The sequence below is a fragment of the Typopeltis vanoorti genome, chromosome 1 (genome assembly GCF_054136105.1).
Source record: "Typopeltis vanoorti isolate ZY-2024b chromosome 1, IOZ_Tvanoo_1.0, whole genome shotgun sequence".
NCBI lineage: Eukaryota > Metazoa > Arthropoda > Arachnida > Uropygi > Thelyphonidae > Typopeltis > Typopeltis vanoorti.
In genome coordinates, this window is record NC_143549.1 from 188,580,429 (window position 1) to 188,602,782 (window position 22,354).

At 35.3% G+C, this 22,354-nt stretch overlaps 1 protein-coding gene across 1 annotated transcript in view; it reads left to right on the forward strand.

Annotated features, from left to right (window-relative positions):
* The window catches only part of Sec16 (endoplasmic reticulum export factor secretory 16), a 627,195-nt gene that overhangs the window by 202,245 nt on the left and 402,596 nt on the right, over nucleotides 1–22,354 (forward strand). The window contains exon 12 of the mRNA XM_090400384.1: nucleotides 18,231–18,365. Within this exon, the coding sequence (XP_090256510.1) occupies nucleotides 18,231–18,365 (135 nt within the window). The remainder of the gene's footprint in view (nucleotides 1–18,230; nucleotides 18,366–22,354) is intronic.

Below are 22,354 nucleotides of genomic sequence, written 5' to 3' on the forward strand. Positions count from 1 at the left end.
TACTCTAAACTTCTGGTTCATTGGACATTAACACTGACATTCTGTATGGTCTTGAAAGTTTTTTCACTTGGTTATACTATAAATTAAAGATGCCAAGAAATTATATTCTTGGTTTTATCCTTTCATCATCTATCTCTAATCCAGAGTATTTTAGTAATAAGGTGTGACACCTCTTGTTTATGGAAATATGACTTCTGCATTACTTCAACCTTTATCTATCAGTTCTCCATTGTTGGAGAAGTAAACAGCAGAGTAGGAAATGAATCCCACCAGGCATGTACAAAAGTTTTAGAAAAATTTGGAGAAAAGGGCAATTCTCAAATATTAAGGTATAAAATTATGTAATGGCTATATTGCAGTCCTTCTGAATTATGCACTGGCTACTCTCCATAATTCAAAAGGCATGATCAGAAGTTTGAATTCCAGATGATTGGAGTAATGCTTTCATAGTTCTCATCTACAAATAGGGAAATAAAACCGAATGTGAGAATTACATAGTAAATTTTCTGCAAAATCTTCCAGGTAAGATTTATACAAGCATACATCATGCAAATTATGGAAACAACTGCCATGTTAGAGCAAAACTTTAGTTTAATATAAACCAAAATAAGCACTCGACGCTTCAACCTTCACATTAAGATCATCATCTGGAATATACACATATATATACAAAGAAACAAGCTGCACTATGATCTACATGGCATTCAAAAGTTACTGACCACCGTTACAACTATTGGTCTGACTTCTGATGGGGAAAAAAAAAAAAACCTTACTTCATCAAAGCTAGAGTCCTATTATTATTATCCATCAGGTTACAAAATTAAATTAAGCTGGAGAGCAACATGTTTACAAAAGGAAAAAATTAATAAATAATAAATAAAAATAATGAGTTCCATTAATCCATCACCCTGCCCCAGCATAGTACTTGTTGGGAACCTGTCTTGAAATGTCTAGCAATATATGTGTCAGTGGGTTGCAGTCGAGTGGATGATTCATTAATATGGACTTACGGAAAAATGTATTATTATGTGAAATATAAGAATGAAAATAAGATCTTTCTATAGCAGTCAGTTAGCTCATAGCTCTTATTGTAAGATAGATGGTAAGTTAGCTGTAAGCTAGCATGTAAGTTAGATTGAGTAAAGGATCAAAGGAATTGGGAAAGAAGCCTGAAAATAAGTAAATAAGGTGCAAATTCAAGTAGCGATGAGGCCACTAGAACGGAAGAATCAAGGCAGCCGTTGAGACTATGACAGCTGCTTCCTATGCCGTACCATTCAGGTGTGACGTGTGGGCACCAAATCGTCTGCAGATGACCTAGGTACTGGTCTGGGTGTCATACCTAGAAGAGCAGCCACCATACTGCGATCTATTGAAACTCAGAGGGTGGGTCTCAATATATTTTTCCATAAGTCCATATTAATGAACTATCCACTCAACTACAACCCACTGAAATATGCATCGCTAGACATTTCGAGAAAGGTTTCCAACAAGTACTGTTCTGGGACAGGGTTGATTGATTAATGGAGTACACCCCTCCAACGTCGTAATGGAAACCGGCCATTGAGCATCGTTAGATGTTCAATGGCCAGTTTCTTACGATAAGCTCATGCATAGGTGCACAGTTGGGATGGCCATTCCCCACGTTAAAGACAGCACAAAGGCCCAATCCTTCTCGGACTTCACAGCGGAGCTCTTCGGGATCCTCAAAGGTCACCCGGACCTGGTATCGCGATACTAGTTCACCAGGAATTTCATGAAGTTTGTGCCACCATCACTCATCAGACTTCCCCCTGATGATTTTCAAAGACAGAAATCATAGGTAATCTCACCAGCTGAACCAGGGCTCCATCCAACACGTCGTCTTCAAGGAGAGTCATGCTTAGTCCTGCCAATTATCCGTGATCTTGATTGTTATTCTTTCACTTAAACATGCAGATCACTGGGCAGAAATCAACATTGGCGACAACAACAACAACAACTCTCAAAAGGCATCACAATTTGCTTTGTTTTAATTACAGTCAGATTCCCCTGGTCCGTGCCAGTTCTGAGTCGGCTGTTAGTTGCTGGCCAAAACGGTCATGCCAGATGGCCCATCTGGCATGTCATACAGTGGAGGCATTCCACGAGAAGGCCCCAATGCTGGTCCGGGCTCAGCCATTCCATCACTGGACAGTTTTGCCCAGTGCCATACCTGCTTTGGATCCCCGAACCCGACCTGCCCACTCCTCAGAGCCAATCCTTGTCCTGAGGTTACGGATCCATCTTGCCAACTCCCCTTACCTATGTCATTCCATTGACTAGAGGCTGTTCACCTTGGAGACCTGCTGCGGATGTGGGTACAGTCTGGCATGAAAATCATTCTCTCCCCCTCGGATTTTCAAGGGCCGACAGGAGCGCTCTGGACACTGCATGAGGCATGGTGCTTTACAGGGATAGCATCCCCATTGCTGGATAAACAGATTCCAGGGAGCCAAATCCTTATAAAGAAAAGACAACTCTCCCCGTGATTTCCATCAACTTCTCTGAGTTTGGTTGCATTACCGCACTTGGTTCGAGAAGGGCTGATCTCTGTGTTCTGGTTCAAGAATATTAACCCTATTCCCTTTCAGTCTACTGGCAGGACCAGCTTTTCATTTCTTGCAATGTCCCGCTTTGGAACGGATTTCTCCTATCCCTTAGGACCAACTAACCCATGTTCAACTGCTGTTCACATGGAACCCTTCTCCATGTCAGTCCTCAAGGTTCTCACTTGAGTGTTTGCTACTATTACCAAGATCTGCATCAATGGTGACTCTAGGCAGGCTTATGCCTGACACCTTCCACGCATGCTGCTGCAACCCTCCTACTCGGTGTCGCATAAGAGTCAGGCTATTTTTGCGGCAGCGACCGGCCGGGTATGGGCTCGACGCTGGAGTGCCATCCATTTTCAGGGTTAGTTGTTTTGGCAGGTACAGCCAACTGCTATGGATTGTGGCCAATAAAAGCTGAAAAATTGCTTAAAGTCCTAAAGTCAGGGTTTGCTGGCACATATTCAGCCCACTTAGTTTCCAGCAAATCTTGACTTTAGGACTTTTAAGCAATTTCTCATCTTTTATTGGCCGCTATCTATACCAGTTGGCTGTAATTTTTTCCTTTTTTTAAACATGTTGCTTCCAGCTTAATTTAATTTTGTAACCTAATGTATAATAATAATAATAGGACTCTAGCTTTGAGGTAGTAAGGTGTTTTTTTTTTTTCACCAGAGGTCAGACCAATAGTTGAAATGGTTGGTCAGTAACTTTAGCATGCCATGTAGATTATAGTGCAGCTTGTTTCTTTGTGTATATGTGTATACTTCAGATGATGACCTTAATGTGAAGTCGAAATGTCGAGTGTTTATTTTGGTTTATATTAAACTAAAGTTTTACTCTAACATGGTAGTCGTTTCCATAATTTGCATGATGCATTCTGATCTGATCACCATGTAAAGCATGAAGGAAAAGATTATGCAAGCACACTTGAAGAATAAGCTCGGTTTAGACCAAATAGAGGTTGGCAAGATCAGATTTTTACTTGACATTAAATAGTTGATAAATCATTGGAATAAAATAAGGATCTTAAATTTCATAGATCTGGAAAAGCCATACAACAAGTTGTGCAGAGAAAATCTTTTCAAAATGGTATAATTATGTGGACTAAATGGAATATTATACAGAACAATACATGTCTATATTTAAGTTAAGTAAGCAGTTAGAATTGAAGGAAATGCAAGAAGCAAGGAAAAACATGAGAACATATGGTACCTGGTGGAGGTAGGCAGGACAGGATATTTAGTAGGAAGTTTCTATTAGCCAGGGAGCATAAAGGGTGGCAAGCAGTGATGTTTAGGCAGTTGAACTTGGTGAATTCAAAAAGAATGATCGTTATGGGAGATTTTAACTACAGCAGTATAAATTGGGAAGAGAAAACTGCATGCAATAGTCAGGGGATGGAATTTCTGTAATTATTGAGGGACAAATGCTTACACAACATGTAGAAATAACACTAGTTTCAAGAGTATTGGATTTGGTCATAGCATCAGAAGATCTGATTGTAACTGAGATCGTGGCGTCTCTACCCTCGATTGGAGAGAGTGACCTTGTGTTTTGACTTGGAGGATGAATAGACATACAAGAGTATCAAAGGGAAATTAATTTATATGGAATTATAATAACCTTAGCAGCAATAGCAAGTTATATATCTTGAGTGAAGTAGACGACAAATGATGTCAATGGGAACTCCAGGTGAAAACAAGGTTATGGAAGAAATATAAGGAAAGGGGTGGAGAGCAGATGTATGAAGAATGAGTCTGGCCAGGAGAGTGACTAATATGATAAGAAAGGCAAAACTTGAATATGAGCAGAGATTGGCCCTGAGATCCAAGGAAAATCCTAAAGAATTCTTTCATTTTGTTGCCAGTAGGAGGAGAAATGATTGTGGAAAAATGATTTTAGACAAAGATTATAGTAGGGTGACTGATGTAGAGGGCTTAGTAGAGTTGTTTAATGAACACTATTGGATTATTTAATCCTGAAAAAATCAGGTTTAATACTGGGAAAGGTTCAAAGTTTAGACGTGCAAGAGGAGAGTGTGTTTCAAATACTAATGCTGAGTACCCTTGATGCCAAGGCATGTTGGGATTTCAGCACTGGTTTTGAGAGAATGAACTAAAGAACTGAAGATCCATTGACTTGACTTTTTAATGACAGTGGCTGTGGGGAAAGGTGCCCAAGGAGTGGAAGGGGGTATAAGACAGTGCCATTACATAAGTATGGTACTAAATTGGAAGTGTCAGATTATAGACCAGTTTTCATTTCATCAGTTATTAAGTAGTTATTAAGATTTAGTAATCTTATCTTTTTAGTAATCTTGTCTTTTATAAGCCCCTATCAACAAGAGAGGTTAATGGGGTTACGCAATCCTTCCAGACAGCGATGAGCACACTGATTCCTTCAATGTAACATGTGCGGTCCCGGACATCTTCATTCAAAGGAAACAATTACAAGTTCCTATCCCCATCACAAAGAAGGTTGATGAGGGTTATGCAGTCCTTCCTTGATAGCAAGGATAGTTGAACTGGGAATGCATTGCCTGAGTGAATGAGCTCAAGGAGTTTTAACAATAGATTTTTGTTATATAGAATGAGCCTCCCACAATGACTCTAGGGACTCCATGGAGATCCTGAAGGAGGATAAAAAAATAAATAAAATAATAATAAGCTGAGTTCATTCCAAATAGAGATTGTCAAGATCGGATTTTTTACTTTACAACAAATAGTTAAGAAATCATGGAAATAAAACAAGGATCTTAAGATTTGTTGATCTGGAAAAGCCATATGACAAAGTAATAAGAGTAAAGCATTTTCAAAATGTTAGTTATATATACATTGAACAATTATATGTGGTAAATGGAACATTATGCAGAGACTGTATTTAAGTTGTAATTCAGCAGTTTGAATTGAAGGAAATATAGGTGGTTTGATGTAAAATCAGGTGCACACTATCTTCACTCGTATTCACTCATCACATATATGAAACCCATCATGAAAGCAAGTGGCATTAAACTGATATTAAAATCTAAGATATCAAACTTAGCATCTTTGCTTTATTATTATTAAGAGAGACCACCAGGAAGTGGAACTCATCAAGGGAGGCCACATACTACGTGCACCAGCCATCATATTTGTTCTTGAATTGATTCACACTGCTTGCACACACACACAACATCCAATGGCAATCCATTCCAGTTATGCACTACCCTATGAGAGAAATATCTATCCCTCACTCCCCTTCTTAGCAGCATTCATTCTTGACTTCCAAGGATGCCTTCATGTCCTTTCCTCGCCCTCCATAAAATGAAATATTCCTTCAACTGAAATCCTGTGTGACCCTTCCAGAAGTTTGTAAGTCTCAATCTGTCTTCATCTCAAATTCTCAATCTGTCTTCATAATCAGTATTCCACAATCCTGATATCATTTTTGACTCTCTTCTTTGCACTGTCTGATACAGTATCAAAATAGCAATGGAAACCAGACCTACACACAATAGTCCAAGTGAGATCTTATAAAGGCCTTGCAAAGAGGCAAAATGACATCCTTATCTTTACATGTGAAAGTTTGTTTCAGCATTGCAGTTATCTTTTGAGTTCTATTTGCAATCTTTGTTACATGGTCACTGAACTTCAACTTCCTATATACTAACACTCCAAGATCCCTAGCTTGATCAGTTTCTTCTAACATAATCCCACCAATATAATACAACACTGGATATCTAATCATGCCAAAGTGCATGACTTTACATTTATTGACATTGAACTGACATGCATTTTCCCATGCCCACAATTCCAACCTATTCAAATCATTCCTGATTATCCTACCTATCTTTGCATCATCAGCAAATAGTTATGTCACCTGTCAAATCCTATCCAATATCATCAATGTATAGATTGAATAACAGTGCACAAGCACTTATCCTTGTGGTATACCACTAGTTACCTTAAATCTTGCAGACTCACATCCCCTGTATATCATTTTTTGTTATCAGTCAGTCAGCCATTTGGTTAAGTTGGATACATTGGTCTTTGCACTGCTTTTGTGCAGTGGAATTACCATATATTCTTTCCATTCTTGCAGAATCTTCCCTGTTCTGAGACTTATATAGCTTGGTCAAAGGAATAGCCAGTTCAGCTGAACACTCTTTTAGCACCCATGCTGATATCCCATCAGTCTCTGTTGCTGAATTCTTATTCAGTTTGTGCAACAGCTCTGATACCTTGTCCTCATACACCAGATAATAGCTTTTAACAAAATGGGCACACAAATGGACAGATGATATACTTCTAAACAAATTCAGTTCATCTTCAGGATTCTCTAACTAAATTGAATAACAACTCAAATCAATTTAACATGAAAATCAACAATACAAAGACCAGAACGCTGAAAATAGATAGGAATATAGAAAACTTCAGCTGTATTCTCAATGGAGAAGCTGTAGAGCAAATAAAATATTTCAGATATTTAGGCAGTTTTTAATGAAGATGACAAATTACTAAATGGAAATAGACAACTGAATAAGCAAATCTGGTATGGTATGTGGGATAAGAGAGAAATTAGCCTAATGTAAACTAGCAGTATTTTAAACACAATAGTATTTAAACCAGTTTTAAGTTATGGCTCTGTGAGTTGGATCAAAAATAAAGCACTTTATCAAAGACTAGAGACAACAAATAAACAAGTCCTGAGAAAAATTAGTGGAGGGAACCGATTATTTCAATGGCCGAATCATTTTAAAAAATGAAAACGTTAGAAAGAACTTGACATTGTTTGCATTCAAGAATGTGAGCACATGGCTAATTTAATGTGGTATGGTCGCTTAAACAGAATGGGAGAAGAAAGGTTAGAAAAGTAGGTATTTGATACTAGGAAAAAGACCCAGAGGGAGACAGGATCTGGATTGATTTAGTCAGAAGTGTCCTAGAATACCAAAATATCATATAGTACTTTTATTGCCTTACATCATCTATGTAAACAATCCGATTTTTTTCTATAAATTTCATGGTCTAACACCAATTATAACACAATTACTGGTAAAACACAAGTATGAGAAAAAAAGTGTATTTGCTAGCACATGCAAACAATGTTCCATGTGAAATGTCTTTTAAACCCATCATAATTTTCAGCACTGAGTCAACTTGCAGCATGTATGTTACAAAATCAGGTGATGGAAGTAGCTACATCATTGTCTGCTATTACATAGCTTATATTAGTTTCTGTTTTATACTACTTTGAGGCTAGTGTCATTTCATTTTGTGAAAACTGAATCATTTTGAAAAAAAATTCTGACTATAGTGATTTTTTTTCATCATTCTGGGTGAGAAAAGCATAACAAAATAACAATAACAAAAAACTGTGTGGTGTATTTTTTTGAATATTATGTATATAAACTATTACACTTTTTTTATAATTTTAGTCAAGTGGCGTTTTAATTTATCGTCCTACATGTTCATCATCATCATCATGAAATTCCTGCCATGTACCCTCAAGGGGTGTACAGGATATGACAGTACTACATGAAAAATTACATCATTACTAACTTCCTATCTACAAATTTTCCTCCAAATCAGTCTGTTACTTGTCAAAACTCCAACATTATCAGATCTTATATTTCTATCGTCTAAGGCACTTTGTACCGTATCAATCCACCTATATCTTGGTCTTCCTCTGGGTCGTTTTCCTGCCAACCTGGCAGAGAACACTTGTTTTGCTAATCTTTCCTCTCCCATTCTATTTAAGTGACCATACCATCTGAGATTAGCTCTACTAACGCATTCCTGGATGCTGACAATGTCAAGTTCTTTCCTAATATCCTCATTTTTAATATGATATTGCCATTGATGCCATCTGTTCACGCCTCTAATCTTTCTCAGGACTCTCATATCTGCGGTCTCTAGTCTTTGGTCAAGTGTTTTACTTCTGACCCAGCTCTCAGATCCATAAGTTAAAATTGGTTTGAACACTGTCTTGTATACAGCTAATTTAGTGTTCCGACTAATTTCTTTCTTATTCCATATGAATTTATTCAATTGACTTCCCGCCATACCAGCTTTGCTGATTCTGTTGTCTATTTCTATATTTAGTTTACCATCTTCAGTAAAAATTGTGCCTAAGTAGCTGAAATGTTTTACTTGTTCCACAGGTTCTCCATTCACAACACAGTTGACATTTTCAATGATTCTGCCTATTTTCATTGTCTTTGTCTTTTTATTGCTGACCTTCATACCATATCTATTACAACAGCTATTCAATTTAGTCAGAGAATCTTGCAGACTTGTAGTGGATTTATTTAGAAGTATAACATCATCTGCATAAAGCAAAGAGCTGACATTAACATCTCCAATTTTGATATCAGGTTTAATACCACATTCCTTCATAATGTGATCCATATAGATAATGAATAACAGAGGGGATAATGTACATCCTTGTCTCACACCAGATTTAACATTAAACGTTTCGCCAATTTTTCTATCGCCAATTACGCCAATTATTCCCTGAAGATGCCAATAGAAAAATTGGCGAAACATGTAGGACGATAAATTCAAAAGCACTTGACTAACATTATAAAAAAAAGTGTAATAGTTTAACAACAAAAAACATTATTTTAGACTGCCATGGCAAAGTTTACAACCTAAAGATGCATGCCGGCTTGACGGTTGCCCGATCAAACAAGGGTCATGCCCACTATTAGGGAACCAAGATAGTGAAGGCGAAATATATGTTATTGGAACAAAACATCACCTAGTAGACAGGAAAAACATAAGCATAGGAACATGGAATGTCAGAACCCTTCACCAGGAAGGAGCATTGGAAATACTACTGCATGAATTAGACAACTACAGATGGGAATTGAACTCTGCAAAATCAAACAATGGACTAGAAAAGGAGAATTTCACCATGGACAGTACAAAATTTTAACTTGAGGCAGGGAGGACAACAAACACCAAGCTGGGAGTAGCACTTATATTAAAATCCAAGGCTCAAAACTTTCTATTGTCTTCTTATAATCTTATCTCACCTAGGATAAATAAAGCAAGATTTAAAACATCAATTGGATCACTGACTATTATTCAGGTATACTCACCAACTTCAACTCACCAACTTCAACATCATCAGAAGAAGGCATTGAGGAGTTCTATACAGATCTGCAAAAAGCAGTACAGCAGACATCAAGTCAAGATCTCCTAATTGTAGTGGAGGGGACTTACAAGGTTTTGTTAAACGCCTCTAAACTAAAAAAGATTCGGAAGGATAATTGATCTTTCTTAGCAATCATTCTGTAAATTGTTATAACTCAGTACTTAACTCATCAGAAGACAAGTTGACTTCAGTTGCTTGAGACATATTCATTGGGTGCAAAAACGCAAAGCAAACAACTCAAATAAGATAGAAGCTACATCAAATCCCTGTTTTAAATGCTATGTCTCACCCTAGGAACTTACCTTGGTTGTTGCAAACTCTCACCAACTGGAGGGAAATGCAAAACCCCACTCTTCTGCTGTCTTTTCAGACAACATCATATCTGCACAAATCCTACTAGAGTGTACCAACCTTACAACTGAGTTGTATGTAATAAAGCTTACACTAAAATGCATCAAATTCCATCGCTACCAAAGGTGCATAATATATTAAGACCCACAAAGTTCTCTTCAGGCAATGTCTTGGGCTACAGCAACATCCAGTGCCCTCTTGAATTCAACACCTCCTCTTTCAGTTATAGAAGCTACACTTTGATGTATACTCCTGTTGGATTCCAAACCATGTTAGGATTAAGGAAAAATGAGGCTGTAGATATTGCAGCAAAGTCAACTTGTTTTTCATTCATCTGTCTTTACCATACCCAGATTATCAGACAAAATCTCTTATACCGGTTACAGCTATCTTGGAACTGAGAGACTAATAAGTTCTACCAAATTAAGCCTGAAATTAAATTATGGCAGTCTGACCTGGACAGGGTTCTAATGGAAGAAGTTGTTCTTGCTTGGCTCTGCATAGGTCCTAGTCATCTTATTTACTCCTCCTTACTGAGGGAGGGTGATGACATGTGAGTTTTATGACTCTGGACTATTACTCATAGTTTAATCTACTGCCCTCATTTAGCGTGAGTTGAAGTCATTATTTTAGCTACTTATATAATCTGTCTGAGCTCTACACTTAATCAGATTTTATCAGTCTCATCAAGTGTCAACATTGTTTTTAACTTTTTACAGAGTATTAATCTCTACCAGCACTTATTAGTCTTTTGTAAATATATTCTCAAAAACTTCAATTTTATGTACATTTTATAAATTTTAATAGTTTTATGTCATTTACATCTATTTTATTATTCATCTTTTGCATTTACTTTTCTACATTGATTTTATGCTGTCTTTCTTCTTTATTATATAGTTTAAAAAATACTTTTAAAAAATGTTTCATTTATGATTATTATATTATTTCAACTTTTATATATAGTGTTTAGATCCATATAAGCTACTTATTTATTACATGTGTTTTAGGCACAGCATGACCATAGTGACCACAACATGACTGTGTGGAGTGTATAAGGTGCGAAGAGAGATAATACCTCTCCACTTGGACAGTTGCACATAATTGTAGTTCAGCTGGATTGATTCTCACTGGATAACCAACTCTTACTTAGGGCTGAAAGAAGCTACTGCAAACTGGTAGTGGCCACATCCTGGTAAACTGTCTATTCATAAACTAAGTGAGGGTAGCCAGATATGGTGATCTCAAGAGCGACTGTATTCAGTGAATTAGCTGCAAACAGTGTCTGTATTCTATGTTAGGAGTGGTTAAATTCAGGTCAAGGAGTGATGATTGGCACTTGACCAAACTTAACCATTTGAACTCAATGAACTCAAACCAACCTAAAGATGCATGCTGGCTTGATGGTTGCCTGATCAAACAAGGGTCATGCCCACTATTAGGGAACCAAGATAGTGAAGGCGAAAAATATGTTATTTAAAACATCAATTGGATCACTGACTATTATTCAGGTATACTCACCAACTTCAACATCATCAGAAGAAGACATTGAGGAGTTCTATACAGATCTGCAAAAAGCAGTACAGCAGACATCAAGTCAAGATCTCCTAATTGTAGTGGAGGGGACTTAAATGCAAAAAGACTGGGATATCTGGCCAAGAGTAATTGGACAATTTGGGTATGGAGAAAGCAATGAACGTGGCAAAAGTCTGCTAAACTTCTGCTCAAATAATAGACTAACAACACTCTCTTTAAACAACCCCAAAGAAAATGGACATGGATATCACCAGACAGACAAACAAAGAATATGATCAACTATATTATTGTAAACCAAAGATGGAAATCAAGTATCCTGAATTGCAGATCCTTTGCTGCAGAACTGTGGATGAGACCATAAACTTGTATTAGCAAACCTAAGAATAAAGTTAAAATCTGAAAACACTTTTAGAGTCAAAAGGAGACTGAATGTAAATAAACTACAAGACAATAATATTATAAGAAAATAAACTAGAACTAGATAAAAACCTGAAGGAACTACCAAAACAGAATATAAGCATCGAAGAACATTGGTGCAAATTAAAGGAAATAATATTAAAATTGTCAGAAATACAATAGGTTACACAGAAAAAGAAAGTAAAAAGGATTGGATCTCGAATGAAGTAAAAAGGTAAAAGTGACCAAAGGTAAAGCATGAAATTAAAACAGAACTATAACAGAAATGAATATAATAGATTAACCAGAGAAATTAGAAAACTAGTTAAAAGGGACAAGAATAGCTGGTTAGAAGAAAATGCAAAATGGCAGAGAAGCTATCAAAAGAAAATAACCTCCATGGATTATTATTACGGGCGACTCCAGGGAGTCCTTAGACTCATCGAGGGATGCCCTAAACATCATGTCCACACAACTATACGACATTCTCACAGTATCTATCATACCTTGCCTTGAACTCACTCACCATCATAGCACCCACAACAGACTCTGGCAGCTTATTCCACTCATTTACCACTCTAAAAGTAAAGAACCCAGCTCCAATACCCTTGCTAACCACACTCTTGCCTAGCTTCCATAGGTGTCCCCTAGTTCTCCCACCACCAGTCCTGATCTCAAAAATATCCTCTGAATTAATCCTATAGAAACCCTTTAGCAATTTGAATGTCTCAATCATATCTCACCTTTTCCGCCTTTAACTAATTTCTGCAACCCACAAATCTTCAACCTGTTCTCATAAGGTTCATTCCATAGACCTGCTATCATCTTGGTCACTTACCTCTGGATCCTCTCCACCTCCTCCCCATCAAGAAGAAACCTAGGTGACCAAATCTGGGCACAGTAGTCGAGAATTATATAAACAAATAGATCAAAAAAGTAAGATACGAACACCAAAATTGATAATGATCAAAAACAAAGAGGGACAACTAATTGAAAGTAAAACGAAAAGAATGACCAGATGGGAAGAATACTTGAGACTAATATGATAAAATCAGCTCTCAGGATATTATTATTCCAGCCACTGAAATGGAAGAGGAAACAAATATCTTTACCAAAGAAACAATAGCACACAGCATAGATAAACTTAAAATTAGGAAAGCACCTGCTATTGATCAGATACACGCAGAAAGCAGGAAAGGAACAACTTTTGGAACCATTAAAAACATTATTTGAAAGGATCTGCAAAAATGAAGCAGTACCTGCTGATTGAACCAAATCAGTTAACTCCCATATACAAAAAAAAGGAAATAGAATGCAATAATTAGAGGCATTAGCCTCCTCAGTATTCCAAGTAAGGTTTTTATGAAAGTACTCCAATATAGTACTCCAATATATAGAACTAGCATTAGAAGAACAAGCAGGTTTCAGACCAGGACAAAGCACAATTGATCCTAGAGTATAACCAAAGTTGCTATATAAATTTCATAGACTTTTGTCAGGCATTTGATTCAATCTGTAAAAGAGAACTATGGGAAACTATGAAAGAATTTGGAATTTCCAATGAAAATCTAAGAATAATAAAGAATCTGTACAAGAAATCTGAAAGTGCAGTATGAGTGGAGGACACCTTAACCAGCTGGTTCCACACAGAGTGGAGTAAGACAGTTCTGTCACCAGAACTGTTCAATCTCACACTGGAAGAAGTGACTAGTAAGGCCTTAAACAAAGAAGACTTCGGAATCAAAATATATGGGAAAAATATAACAAATTTAAAATTTGCAGACAACATTGCATTATTTGCAATCATGGAAGATCTACAATGAATTTCGGATAAAATAAAGGAAGAATGTATAAAATTTGGACTAAACCTAAATATAGACAAAACAAAAATTATGCAAATAGGAAAAAGAAACGCCAATCTGAAAATTGAAATTGATAGTAAGAATGTAGAACAGGTAGAATACTTCACCTACCTCAGAGGAGTAATTGAGTACAATGGCGAAATTACAAAAAAAAACATAGACGAATTAGCCAAGCATCCGAAACTTTTGGAAGACGAAATAAAATATGGAAGTCAAGAGACATCAAACAAGTAGCAAAAGTAAGAATCTATGAGATAATTGTCCTCCCAATACTTTTCTATGGAAATGAATGCTGGAATCTCAAAAAAAAAGCTGAAGAGAAAAAAAATTATTAACTACTGAAGTGGATTGGCTAAGAAGATTACTTGGGGTATCTCTGCTGGATAGACCAAGAAACAAAGACATAAGGAAATGACTAAAACAAGAAATAACAATGATAGATAAAATCAAAGAAAGATGACTGCAACAGTTGTAAAACAATGGAAGGTAAAAGATCCAAAGGGTGGCCCAGAATTAGATGGATAGACAAAATGAAAGAGGACCTGAAAACCGAATCACAACAAGAGACGCCAAACTGGACAGAATTGTTCGGACTCTCCAGGAACAGACAAGTGAAAAGAGTTCATTCGGCCGCATCATCATCTGCATAGATGATGGAAGAGAGAAGAAGAAACAGACATCACTACCCTCCACATTTCCTGGCCTATAGCAGTATCCAACTAAATATCTCTTACTGTCAACCTCCATCTCACACCACACTGTTTCAAAACCATTGCTACTATTTGCCTCTTTCATGTCTACTTTATATGAACATAATTCCATCAGTAGCACTCTCCCTCCCGTCTTGTCATTTCTGTCCTCATGAAAAACATTTTGCCCTTCAGTTTTATTCTATTCAGCCATGTTTCATTTATTCTAACACATATTTGGACGAATAAACTCAATCAGCAAAACAATTTCTTATTTCTGATACTCCTGACATTTGTAAATAAACTTAGCAGTTTACTTTTAGGTATATAACCAGTCCAATCCAAGTCACATGTTAGTTGTGATTTCTTCATCACACCTGTCTTTTCCCAATCACCTTTATCACCACTTACTCCATATATTTCCTCTGTCTCAACTACCCTCCTCACATTATCCTAATCCATTCCCGTGATAATTATCCCCCCCCCCATTCACTAATACTTCCAACATCCACCCCCCCTATGCCGTCTCTGTCCATGTTATGAGCCCAGGTTCTCTACACTACTATTTCCATTGCTAATCATTAGTCTCTTTCATTCCACTCTCTTGATTTTTCACTTTGCCTGTTGCTTCCTCTGATCTCTTGCTTGCATTTCACATTGCACTTCCTTCTAGCAACTGTTTCTCCAGTTCATTCACTCCAAAACCATTCAAATACAATCCATCACTTTTGTACAAATCCATTCTTTCCTAAAATACATGCCACACATCTTCAAATTGCGCTCCCTTCTCCACACACAACTTTTCCAGCATATCATTCATGATTCTTGCTCTTCGTCTCAACTCATCATACCTCAGCAATACTCTAACAACTTGTGAGTTTATATTCTGGAGTTGTGTATATCAAGAGACATCAAACAAGTACATCCAAACAAGTGTTCATAATTATTAAATTAATACTGGCAAAAAAAAAAAAAAAAAAAAAAAAAAAAGTAAAAAATAAATTAATTTAATAAATCAATGACTAGTTTCATGCAACGATATTGTGTACTTCTTCAGATTGATACAATAAAACACAAAGAGGTATTAACATGATGATTTCTAAATAACAAACTGTCATTGTTTTTTAATTCATTCAACACACACAACATGTTGAATACAGGAATCAGATATCACGAGCATGGGTCGTTATTACAGGATATAATGTATTTTGTCTCATAGTCTAATTTACCCACATGTAGATCTCTTATGCATGCTGCTTAGTGATAATTTAATATTGGGTCCTGGTTTTTATCACACTTGGTCAAACATGAAATTTCTTCCTTCTATTCTTTCAAAGCATGAATCATCTTGCTCATTCTCTCTTCTGGAAAGCAAACCTTATGGACTCTCATTAACCAATCCTCTAATAATGGAAATCTTCATTCACCTATTTGCATGTCATTTGTCACCTTTTTTCCTTTTTTTTCCATTCTATCCTTTTGCATTCTTTCATTTGAAGAAAGATTTGAAGAAGCAAAATTTGAAGAAAGAGTTCCTTCATTCTTTCACTAACTCAGTCTCACTAGATTTCATAATGCATCTCTGATACATTTGCGATATTCAGAGGGAGCTCTGATAACTGCGGTAGTTATTATTTTTTTAAATTTAAGCTCATCAAATTTAGATCAGATGTCTTAATTTTGGCATACTTAACAAATGAACTGTAAACATATTTATCTGTGTGTATAACATATTTAAATGTGTACTGTAGAATTTTTGTATACTTCATATAGCAGTTGAAATGACATTTTAATGATGCAGTGATAATGATCTTCATCAAATTTTATCAAATTCTCTTTGGCTAGTGCAAAATTGCAAGGTATAAAAGTTTTGCAGTGGCTGCACTTCATAATTCAGAGGACCTGGTCCAGAAGGTTGAATTCCCAATGAATGAAGTAGAGTGTACCTATCTATAAAACAAGGGAATAAATCAATATGAGAATTACAGAGGAATTTCTCTACTAAGTGTTCCAGTTAAGATTTATGCAAGCATACTTGAAAAAAGGTTGAGAAAAATTGTGGAAGAGAAACTTGGAGAAGAACAAGCTGTGTTCAGGCCCAATAGAGGTTGTCAAGATCATATTTTCACTTTAAGACAAATAATTGAGAAATTGTGAGAATATCACAAGGATTTCTACTTAAGTTTTGTAGATCTGAAAAAGATATATGACAAGGTGCTCAGAGAAAAGCTTTTCAAACACTAATTATGAGGTAAGTGGAACATTATACAAAGCAGTATATCATCTATATTTAAGTTGTCATTCAGCAGTTAAATATAAGAAGATGGTTTGATATAAAATCAGCGGTATTCACTCTTGTTCATCATCTATGTGTATCACATAATGAAAGAAAGTGGCATTAGGCCTGATATTAGAATTGAGCATATCAGACTTAGCTCTTTGCTTTATGTAGATGATGATTGTACTCCTAAACACATGTAGTGTAAGTCTCCAGGATTCTCTAACTAAATTGAATAACATTTGCAACAAATCTGGCATAAATACGAGCTATTAATAAAAAGACCAAAACTATGAAAATAGCCAGGAACATAGAATACTTCAGCTGCATTCTGAATGGAGGCCTATAGAACACGTAAAATATTTCAGCTATTTAGGCACAGTTTTATTGAAGATGACAAGTTAAATCTTGAAACAGACAACAGAATAAGCAAAGCTGGTATGGTAGGTAGCCAGCTGAATAAATTTATGTGGAATAAGAGAGAACTCAGCGAAAACACTAAACTAGTAGTATACAAGACAGTGTTTAAATCATTTTTAAGTTATGGATCTGAGAGCCGGGTTAGGAATAAAGCACTTGATCAAAGACTAGAGGCCACAGATATGAGGGTTCTGAAAGGAACTTGACATTATTAGCATTTAAGAATGTGTCAGCAGAGCTAATCTAAAGTGGTTTGGCCACTTAAATGGAATGGGTGAAGAAAGGTTAGCAAAACAGGTGTTTGATGCCAAGATGGCAGGAAAGACACCCAAAGGATGATCAAGGTCTAGGTGGATTGATTTGATCAGAAGTGCCGTAGAAGCATGAAATGTTGGATGTGACAATATTAAAGTGCTCACAAGTAATAGATTGATTTGGAGGAAAATTGTTGATAGGAGATTAATAATATAATGTAAACTTGATCATGTAGTGCTCTCATAGTAATCCGAACACTCCCTTGGGAGTACATATCAGGAAATTGATGATGATAGTGCAAAATTATAATTTCATATCATTTCACCAAAATTTACCAATAAAAATAATCTGATTGAAGCCATTAGTAAATCACATAGATATATTCTAGTATATATGTCCCAAATTTTATTTGGGGCATATATTAGTTTTGGCATATTTTCTCCCATTTCATCCCTGCAAATGATCACATACACTTTATGGTATAACATTCCAGTAGTTAATTTACTAATATTAATTACAATGTCAAAACAGTTTTTTAAAAAAATGTTTTCTTTTATAGCATTTCTGTCTTTTTAATGTTTTTTTTTATTTCCATTCTAAAGTACATTGTTAACAGTAAACCTGCAAATGTGCTTGTTTGCACACAGAAAGAAAGAATTTTGACAGCTAATATTTGTAGAACTATTGGTTAACAACAAAAATTTTATTTTGAATAATTTTTATCGATAATTAGGTATCGTCACCAAATAGAAGATCATTATCGACAGTACTATAATCAACTAAAATATGAAAGAGACTGTTATAGACAAAGCATGCATTCTGGTCGAAGTTCAGTAAATGAAGAGGTACAAAAAGATAATCAAGAAAGGTTGGTGTCTTTGTACATAAATAATTTGTATTATGCAATTTTCATCATGTTTGAATATTTAGCTGTCCATGGTGTATTTTAAAAAAAAAGGTGACAGGATGGAGACAACCTTGCCACCTCCATATGATATTCTCTCACCTTCAGTTAAAGAGTCTTTAACAATAATTCTGCTATAGTAGAAAAAATTTTAAGAGCTCTTCAACTGCAATAATACAGTATTGTAATGGGGAGGATATGAATGTAGTTTTTTCCAACCAAAAGACATGATTGTTCTTCTGGTGTAATGGTTTTATATATGTATATTTATATGTTGTTATTTTATGTACATAACGCTACTTTTATCTTCAATGTATTTCCCCTCTTACTTCGTTATTTTTGTGTCTGCTTGAGCTTGTGTAAAATTCCTGTATGCTCTAACCTTAAACTCACATGTAATACTATTATTTGAATTCGGTCCACTCATAATCCACTTAGCTTACTACCTCTTTTTTCAATGTCATAAAGTATCACACATGCTAGTACCGTAGACTGAGGAAAAACCTTTGTTTGGAGCAAATTCCTCAATCTAGATTGCTATAATTAAAGTGTATTAATTCTTAAAAATTTATTTTTTGTTAACGACTGCGCCATTAAGGATTGTGTAAAGGATTTTTTTCTTTTACACACGAGAATAATTTAGCTAAGCACGTATGATAACCCTTAAATCATTTTTTTATCTCAAGCAACTCTGAATTACTCAGTCATGGCGGTTACTTCACTTTGGTCACACAGGTCCGATTAGTTTTTGTGAGATAGTACATTGGCTAACAAAGATCAGGCAAGCTATTAACAAAACAAAACATTTATTTTAACTAAGACAATTAATATACAAAAGAAATGGGACATATCACGTGCCTGATTCTCCACATATTCAGTAAGACAACTCACTTAAAGCACTCGACAAAGGATTTTTTACACTCAACTTATTAGACACATGGATGGATTTTAGCATACATATCCCTGCTCTCAATCAGAGACGTAGTGAGGAATTTTGATGCCTATGGCCAGGAAAGAAAATTGCGCCGTTCTAAAAAAAAAAAAACTTGTATATTTTTGTACTTTTTATTTCAATACAATAACACATTTTTACAATAATTTTATTTTCCGAGCTTTTATTTGAGCAAAATTATCAATTACATTGTCGAAATTTGCTTCACAAAACATTTCAGATTCTATTGATAAAATACTTAAATTGGTCAGACATTCCTGACTCATTTCTCATTTTTGATCTTAAATAATTTTTTACAATTTTTAATTTACTAAAACTCTGTTCTCCTGAAGCAATTGTTACCGGTAAAGTAAGTATTAAACGTAATAATATACTATGTTAGGGTAAGATTCACATAATTCGTAATTTACAATGCCCTGCAAAATTTCAAAGTGATACATATTTTCCAAATCAGTAAATAAAACTTGTGCTTGATTTTTAAAACACTCTAACTCATTTATTAAGCATAAAGCATCTAATTCATCATATTTAATGCAACAATCTTTGGCAGCTTTTGTCAAGTCTTCTAAAGTTAATGATTCATTAACTTTGGAATTCTAAAATAATGAAAGAAAAGAGCAACGATATTGTATGAATGCTTTCGAAGTGGTCGGTAAGTTGCAAAATAATTATGTCGACAACTTCTAAAAATAACCGATTTAGTTATAGTTCAGCGGTAATAATCATATTCGAATTACTTGATTCACCTGACAACAATTTTAACTTCTTTTTCCGTTTTTCAGTCATTTTAGGTTCAATATGTAGCTCTTGACACTTTTGCTGGCCCATGCTAATCGCTTGGAAAAACCATTGTTTCTGAAATCTTTAAAATAATTTACTAATCCGTTCAAAAGAACGGATGTTCGACAAATATCTTGGTCTCTTGTTTGCAGTTGTAAATTTACTGTATTTATCTGTATCAATATTTTTCCCCACATAAACAGCATAAACCACATAAAACAAATTTATAAGACTTAAGATGAAACAAAAGTCCTTTTGCACCACCAATACTATCTGCACCAAAAGATGGAACGTATGATATATCAGTAATAATATTTAATACCTCTTTAAATTGTGTTTTTAGTGCAGATACACAATTTAATTTAGAACACCATCGTGTGTCACTATGACCTTTTAAAGTTATTTTTAATGTAGATGTTATTTTTTCCCATTTTCGAGTTGAAAAAACAAAAAAAATGAATACTTTTTTAATTTTTTTCCAAAAAATTTATCATTTCTAAGTTATTATTTGCAGCTTGAACTCCAACAAGATTAAGCAAATGTGCAGCACAGGGTACAAATGTAGCTAGATTATTAATTTTCATTATGAAAGCCTGCATACCGTTGTATTTGCCTGACATATTTGCTGCATTATCATAACTTTGCCCCTGTAAATCTTTAGCATCAAGTCCATCTTTGTTTAATTTGTTTAAAATTTCATTAGCAAGTTTCTCTCCTGTCTTTTCTATCAAAGAAATAAAATAAAAATTTTTCTTCAATAATAACAGTTTTGTTGGTAATTTTCACATAACGTATTATCTGGAAAATTTGTTCTTGATGTGCAACATCTGGTGTACTGTCTACTATTACACTGTAATACTTCGCAGTTTTAACATCCCTTATAATATTATTTCTTAATTTGGTAGCTAGTAAAATTAAAATTCATTTTGAATTTGAAGACTTAAATATGATACTTGTTTTTTGGTTCTTTCACTTAGAACAAGTTCTAAAGTAGAATCATAATTACTGATAAGTTGTATTAGATTAAGAAAAATTCCTTTTTTCGAATTTTCAACAGCGTTATCATCATTCTCAATACTTCCTCTTAAAGGCAAATTGTTAGTTGCGCAAAACATTAAACATTCTAAAATAATTCTAAGAGTATGTCTCCATTTTTCTATTTCTTCATATAATTGTTTTTCTAACTTGTTGTCAAGGCATGAAATCTCAATTTTTGTGCCTATGTAAAATTAGCACCTATGGTCGGGGCCACATTAGCCATAGCCTCACTACGCCTCTGCTCTCAATCCTATTAATATAAGGCAAAATTATATATAGCGGGTTCTAAGCATTAGGTAACACAAGCAATATTCAAGTGTACAATTTTTTTTTATGCACATTCAGACTAATGTTCGGCTTTCTGACCTCTCCACCACATTATGCCATTAATTAAACAGAACTAACATCGATCATCTACACACACAATCTTGGAGATTAACATAGAGCAATTTACTTACTAGCTCACAATATCTTGTAAAGTCTTGGATCCTAAAGGGGTAAGGGTGAATTCTGCTGATTCTTTTCTCATTCTTGCGAGATGGCTGTGATCAGGCATTATCCGACAGTTGTCGTCTTGCAAATTCCTTCCTTGGAAAAGTGTATTTCTTCAGAGATATTAGAAATTTCTGCTGCGACAAATCAGCATGCACATGGATTGGTACATTCATCGAAGAATATCTCAGAAGGATATCTTTAAATACGGCCTCTCCTGCCAGTGACCCCCCCCTGATCTCCCAGATGACTCGCTCGCAGAACTCTGACTCTTCTCTTCCCCTGAAAAGTTCTCCCAAAGCCAAAAAAAAAAAAAAAAAAAAGAGCTTTCCCCCCAATCTCTGCCTTTTATATCATTGGACGTCCCTTGGCTTACCTACCAAATTTTCCGGAAGCACCCTGACTTCACCCACACTTACCCCAGGTCTTGGCAGCAAAAACTCCTATAATTCAGTGACCTTTGAGATTATTGTTGACCTTCAGTTTACTAGCATAATCCTGTTCGATCCTTTTAGTTACATATACTTGTGGTTCTGCATTCAGTTATTCTCACAGTATATTACAAAATCTATTACATTAAAACAGGCTATATACACTTCTAATTATATCTATTTTATGGTTCATCTAAAATTGATATAGGTGGAAAATTTTTCTATATTTCACTACAGATTTTACACTGTGTATGTTATGG